The 7,208-nt window shown below is 46.5% G+C and overlaps 1 protein-coding gene across 1 annotated transcript in view; it reads right to left on the bottom strand.

Annotated features, from left to right (window-relative positions):
- MYO5B (myosin VB) overlaps positions 1 to 7,208 on the bottom strand; it is a 132,023-nt gene that overhangs the window by 15,921 nt on the left and 108,894 nt on the right. Inside the window, 4 exon segments of the mRNA XM_010008501.1 lie at positions 2,184 to 2,246; positions 3,079 to 3,216; positions 5,073 to 5,192; positions 5,980 to 6,128. Coding sequence (XP_010006803.1) covers positions 2,184 to 2,246; positions 3,079 to 3,216; positions 5,073 to 5,192; positions 5,980 to 6,128 — 470 coding nt within the window.

Genomic DNA, 7,208 nt, shown 5'->3' with positions numbered 1-7,208 from the left:
AGGTCTCCCTGGAGCCTTCTCTTCTCCAGGCTGAACACCCCAACTCTCCCAGCCTGTCTCCAGAGCAGAGCTGCTCCAGTTCTGGATCATCTTTGTGACCATTTCTTGATTTGCTCCAAGAGCTCCATGTCCTTCCTGTGCTGGGGGCCCCAGCCCTGCAAGGGGGTCTCAGCAGAGCAGAGCAGAGGGGACAATCCCCTCCTTGGCCCTGCTGGCCATGCAGCTCAGGACATGGTTGGTTTCTGGGCTGCCAGAGCAAGTTGCTAATTCATGTCCAGCTTTCCATCCACCACCCAGAAATCAAGGTGCTTCCCCCTCCCTGCCGCATTTTGACCCTTTCCACAGCTTTCTTGCAATTCCTCTTACCTACACAATATCTGCTTCATGATCAGCTTGGGCAGAAGAACTAACCAATGTGAGAATGGCTGGGAAAGGGGCATCGGGGGGGTGATGAATACACTTTCTGCAGGGTGTAGCTCACACAGCTGTGTCAACCTCATTTCCACAGGAAACAAGTGTTATCATTATAAATCCTTCTAAATTAGAAATAGAGGTGTGAACAAAAGAGCTGATGTGGCATCTGGGGACACACTGGGAGCTGAACAAAGTCACAGAGCAGAGCCAGGGACTTTATACCATCTACCATTTAAAAACAAATGCTAAGAAATGCATCAAATCCAGCAACTCCCCCACATCCCCATTAACCAAGGCTCAGCATAGGGAGAATCTGAGCTCCTGGGGTTTCTGGAACTGTCCTTAAAACAGGAGTTTGAAAAGAACGTGCACGGCAGGGAGCTGATGCCCAACTGGGTTGAACTCTTCTTGCCACTTGGCTCAAGTTCCAACTCACCTCCCACTCTTTGCTGATCATCCTCAGAGACAGAAGGATGAAAATAAAGTGATTCACTGTATTTCTACACAAAGAAGTGCATTTCTAAACAAATTAACTCTTCTGTGGTATCTGTTATTTGCTGCATAAGGCTCCTGCTTCTCTTATTTTTTCCCCTCTCCTTTTTTCCCCTCCTTTTTCTTTGTCCTTTTTTCTTTGTCCTTTTCTTCTTTCTCTTTTTTACTTTTTTTGAAGAGCTCAACCACACTCCTAACTCCAGGGACTGGTTATACCAAGCAGAGCTGGGGTTAGAAATGAAGTCAGGAAGATCAGGGAAGAACGTTAAATTAACAGCCCTGCTCCAAAAGCTCAAGCCCTGAGTTTTTAATTAAATTAATTCCCTATTCATTCTTGGTGGATTTTGGTCATGGAGTAATTTTTAAATATCTACAGACTTGGGTGAGATGCCTGTTGCCCCCCACCTGTACACTCCTTTTGCACCTTTGTGACTTTCCCAAAAGGACTGTCAGGCCCTGGCTCAGGCTGCCCAGGGCAGGGCTGGAGTCCCCATCCCTGGAGGGGTTTCCAAGCCGTGTAGATGTGGTGCTGAGGGACATGGGGCAGGGGTGGCCTGGGCAGGGCTGGGGGACTGGTTGGGCTGGTTGATCTGAGAGAACCAGAACAATTCTGTGACTCTATTTTGGGTGCAGTTAAAGGGGGAGGACTCAACCCACCCAAGCCACCACAGGAGCCTTCCAGGTTTGGGACTCTCTATATGTCACAGGGTAAAATGATGGAAGAAGAACTTCCAGGATTTAAAGATTAATTGTAGGGTAGGGCAACAGCTGAAAAGACACAGGATGATTGTGGCCAAGCAGCAACCACAGCTGGAGGCTGTTACTGCAATCTATGTAGCAGATTGATTTGGTTTTGACCTGAGTGGCACCTTGGGGATGCAAGGAAAGCAGACCAGGAGCAGAGTTGGAGCCTGGAACAAGAAACATGGTGGGCTTCATTTGCAAGGATTCACGCCTTCTGTGTGCAAAGTGCTGAGACCTGCAGCGGCATGTCAAAGGAAACCCAAGAAACTCCCAGTGGGAACATGTGGGGAAAAGCATCCTTCACCAGAAGTGGATTTGTTACTGCCATGGATGACTCAACCAGAGATGTTGCTCCAGAGAGGAACCTACCCCAGGCTAAGCAGCTGACGGAGAGCTGGGGCTTCCAAACCACTATCTCTAACAGTCAGACCTGACTTCAAGAGGTTTTGGGTGATGACCACGTTCAGGCAATTTATTTGGGCTGCTGGAGCCATGCAGTAGGTGACAGCACTAGGTAAAAGCTCCTCACTCACCTTCAGGCTGTTGTATGCAAAATCTTCGTGCTCTGAAGTCCCTTCAGTCTTTGTTTCCATCACCTATGTATGATGAAAGACAAAGGAATATTTAAGAGCAGCCAGAGGAACTGGCACAGGGTGGCCAGCCATGTCACCATGACAGCCAGCTTCACCATAATCATAATAGTAATCATGTTATTAAGTGGCATTAGACACAGTCCCAGCAACACTGGACAGGGCAGGGGCCACTTGAGGAGAAAATGGTTTCATCTCTGATTAATATCTTGTCAACTGTGGCTCGTTGCAGCTTTCAAACCAAGGCAGTTATTAGGGAACAGACTTCAAGAGAGCAGGTGAGAAGCTGGTGTTCAATCAAGGAGGAGATGCTGGAGAAGTTGCCTGTTGCATGTGCTTCCTGCAAATGGCTGGAGGTTACTGGGCTGCCAGTTATCCTGATTTTTTTCATGTATTTGCTTTTAAAATTCTTTCCAAGCAAATTACCCTAGTGTAGAAAGCTTTTCTTTTCACCAGGAAGAAGGTATCAAAGGAACATCCCTACCCTGCAATCCAGAGGAAAGGAGGAACATCTGCTAACAGCTACCCTGCTATTTCTGATTTATTATAGGATTTTTAAGCTATATTCCTGTACTATCATCACTGGGGATTAAAAAAAACCCACAGAGATTCTAAATCTAAACCTCCTATAACCAGTTTATATTTAAAAAATCAGCTCACATCTCCTGCCTAATTGTCCTTAGCTGCCAAAGAACTTGCTCTCCATTTCCCAGATGGATTTGCTGCCTCTTAACTTGAACTTGTTCCTCTCAAACCTCAATTCCTCCATCACGTGTCCTCAGGTGACCAAGGAAAACCAGTTACTAACATGAAATATCAATGAAAAGACAACTCTCACCTGGGATTTCTTGCTCTCTTGCTCTTTTTTCTCCAGCTGGGTTTGCAGCTTCTTCCTTTCCTGCTCCAGCTCCCTCACTCTCTTCTGGAGCTTTAGGAAGAGAGTCATGTCCATGGCTGCTTTCTCCATCCCAACGTCCTGGAAAAGAGCAGGAGAGGGGAAAAAGGGGAAGATCTCAGTCAATTTTTATACCCATAGTGCCAGATGTGTCACTGCCAGCACCAGTCCCAGCCAGAGTCATGAACAGCAGCATCCCAAGACCAAATTCCCCATTTTCATAGAATCCCAGACTGGTTTGGGTTGGAAGGGACCTTACAGATCACCTAGATCCAACCCCCCCTGCCATGGGCAGGGACACCTCCCACTAGACCAGCCCACTCACAGCCCCATCCCCACTCACAGCCCCATCCATTTTAAGCTCCTATTTTTAATGTCAATGAGCAGTTGACTCATTTTAATAAATCACTGAATATTTAACAGCCCAGCATATAAGCAGGTTGGTGGTGGCCACAGGTAAGAACCCTGAGATGCTCTACTGAGTCCCTTCTAGTCAAGTATTTAGTAGCTGCTTTTTAATTGGCTTTACCTGGAGTATTTTATATTAAAGCATGGTCAATACTGATGATGTGACTTCAGCAAATGTTCAGAAATATGAAAGCAAGTAAACCCAGCAACCAGCAAAGGGACATGGGGGTTGCAGGAGTGCTACATGGGACACTAAATATGGTCCTACAGATCCCACAAATATTCATCATCCATATGTGGTCTTGAGTCATGAAAGTGGAGTTTAGAAATCAGGCTGATTCAGCAAATGTAAACAACAAAAACGTTCCCCCTTTCCATGCAATTCTTGACAGGCAGGGAATCATTTACACTGCACTTTTCTGCATTAAAGAGACTGTTGGTTACAGGAGCTGTCCAGGGCAGCGAAGCAGTCTGGACTTGTATGTTAAGCCTGACTGCAACCAAGAGATGCCATGTGATGCCTGAGAATATCTCCTTTTGCATAAAGGTCAAGGGTGCCTAGGCTGAAGGGGGACCTGCACGAGCAGCAGGTGAAGTAGGAGCAAAGAGAGCAATTCAGCATCATAAAATCATATTGGCTGGAAGAGACCTCTAAGATCATCCAGCCCAACCATTCATCCTGCCCAGGCCAGGCCAGCCCCATGTCCCTCAGCACCACATCTACACGGCTTGGAAACCCCTCCAGGGATGGGGACTCCAGCCCTGCCCTGGGCAGCCTGGCCGAGGACCTGACAACCCTGGCCAGCAAGAAATGCTGCCCAACATCCCAGCTCAGCCTCCCCTGGCACCACTGCAGCCCATTTCCTCTTGTCCCATCCCTTGTTCCTGGGGAGCAGAGCCTGACCCCCCTGGCTCCAACCTCCTCTCAAGGCAGCTGCAGAGCCAGAAGGTCTCCCCTCAGCCTCCTTTGCTCCAGCCTGGACACCCCCAGCTCCCTCAGCTGCTCCTCCTCACCCTTGTGCTCCAGACCCTGCCCCAGCTCCCTTGCCCTTCTCTGGACACGCTCCAGCCCCTCCATCTCCTTCTTGTCCTGAGGGGCCCAGACCTGACCCCAGGATTCCAGGTGCCCCCTCCCCAGGGCCCAGCACAGGGGGACCAGCCCTGCCCTGCTCCTGCTGGACACACCAGTCGTGATACAACCCAGGATGCTGGTGCCTTCTGGGCCACCTGGGCACACACTGGCTCATATTCAGCTGCTCTCAACCAACACCCCCAGGACTTTCTCCACCAGGCAGTCTTCACTTAATTACATTTATATCTCTAATTAAGTCTGACCCCACAAACAAGTAAGCACTTGCCATAGCACCACAACCCTGCAGCCCTTCTCACACAATTTACAATCTGTTTCTGTAGCACAAAATCAGTTTAATCCCTCAGACCAACACTCCAACCCACATTCCTCTTACATGCTTCAAGACCCATGTCAATCATCGCTCTCCTCCTCCCCAAGCCTGCCTGGTTTCCTGTACCTCCACTTGCTGTATCACATCCTCTGTGTCTCCTAGTTCAGAGGTTGAGATGGATGGATAATTGGAATCAGACTCCAAGCTGCTCTGGTTGGATGGGTTCCTCCTGTGTCCTGGTGCTTGCTGCCAAGGAGAGGTGCAGATACATCATGAGTTCAGTGTTTAAGGAAGGATTTATCACAAAACCATGTTTCTTAGAGCAAATGTGTCCATATATTAAGGTGACCTTAACAAAAGACTTGGCTGTCATGTTCTTCTAGTGAGTTCCATTTCCTACTTCTTACACCCTACCACAACATTAATATTAGCACAAGGGAAATAATTTCAAATATGAAGTGATGAAGAAGCAGAGTTGAAAATTTCTGCAAGAATTCAAAGGTTTTCATGACAACAAATGCCTGTTGAGTCCAAACAGGCACATCTGAGCTCAAGATTATGCTGTTCAGGTCCCTCCAGGGCTGTTCAGCCCTCCAAGGCTTCCTTAAAACTCTCAACCTTCCAACTAATCAGCAGCACTCCACTTATCATCTCATTTTCAACAGTTCTTCTAACACTTGAGCAAAGCTGGACTTCAAAATTGAAGCCATGTTTTTGGATGTGGCTTTTCGTGGTTTTTAATGCAACACCTACACTTGCACATCACCAAAACAAAGAGTAAAACCAGGAGCTTTTTTGCTGGGATTCACAGATATCTCCATGTAGTTGTGTGAAAGATTAGGCTCTTTTTTGAAGGCACACACATGGTTTGGCTTCAGTCTTAAAAACCAGTTCCATCTTGGAAACATTAAGCAGGAACTGTACCATGATTTCAGTTTTATTTAAATATTTTGGAAATGAGTGAACCACATTATCAAGCCACCAAGGTCAGGTCCAGGACACAAGACAACAGGGATAATTTCATTCCCGTTACCTTTATAACAGTCATTTCATCCCTCAAGTTGTCATATCTCTGCTCCAGCCTTGAATATTCTTTTACCAGGTTCTGGTAACGAGACCTTTCTTCTTCCAGCTCTTTCTTCATCTGGATGTTTTCCTCAGCTGTGTTTTGTGCAAATTCGTCTTTAAAATGAGAAGGAAAAAAAATATAAAAATGAAATTACCATCTTTGTCTCTGAAATGAACTTCTTATAAATCTGTGTGATGATAGTGACTAATTAAAAAAAATTCTCTCTGCCAAGAACTATTAAAAAACATATAAGCATTCTCTAATATTTAGAACCTATTATAAATCTAGATCTGTCTCCTTGCCATTTGGAACACCTTGAGCTCTTCTGCTCAGAGAGCAGAGTTCTCTGCCACTGGGGTTAAAGAAGAAGCTCTAGTACCTACAAACCATCAGATCTATTATGTTTAACTCAACAGTTCCCATGGGCCAGCCATAAACCCACTGAAGAAAAGATCAGCACAGGGGGAATTCATTTAAACAGGAAGAGGGAAGATTCAGGTTGGACATGAGGAGGAAATTCTTTGGTGTGAGGGTGGTGAGACCCTGGCCCATGTTGCCCAGAGAAGCTGTGGCTGCCCCATCCCTGGCAGTGTTGAAGGGCAGGTTGGATGGGGCTTGGAGCAACCTGGGCTGGTGGGAGGTGTCCCTGCCCATGCAGGGGGTTGGATCTAGGTGATCTTGAAGGTCCCTTCCAACCCAAACCAGTCTGTGATTCTGTGATTCTGTAAGAAGTGGCACATTTAAGAAGTGGCACTTGCTACATTTCAAGACTTCTCTGCCTGTTTCCCACCACCAGATTTTGCACAGAAGGAAACCAACAGCAGCACCTCATTCTAATGTCATCATCTACCTGTAGTAAGATTGTGGAGGCTGAAAGTACTTTATATCCAGGTTAATTCTCTCTTTTTGGTTAAAAACTCCCTTTTGGAAGCAAGTCTGGTCTCTCCTCTCTCTGAGACACCAGGAAAATATAATCTGTGTGTCCTTTTAAATGGGAGGACATCAAACAAACTCCCCTTCACTTGCCTGCCCAAAGGTTTGAGGCTCCAAAAGCATCTCAGAAGAGATGAATAAATATTTGCAGCAAGATTCTTTTGAACATGTTATTTTCCTTCCTTCATTTTGCATCAAGTTGAGAGCAAGAGGTACTTTGAAAAGGGTGATCATCAATAAAAAAAGCTCAATCCCTACAC

The sequence above is a fragment of the Chaetura pelagica genome, unplaced genomic scaffold, assembly GCF_000747805.2.
Source record: "Chaetura pelagica isolate M959 unplaced genomic scaffold, ChaPel_1.0 scaffold182, whole genome shotgun sequence".
Taxonomy (NCBI): Eukaryota; Metazoa; Chordata; class Aves; order Apodiformes; family Apodidae; genus Chaetura; species Chaetura pelagica.
Note: the sequence above shows the minus strand (reverse complement) of the source record. Positions and strands in the feature narration are given on the sequence as shown.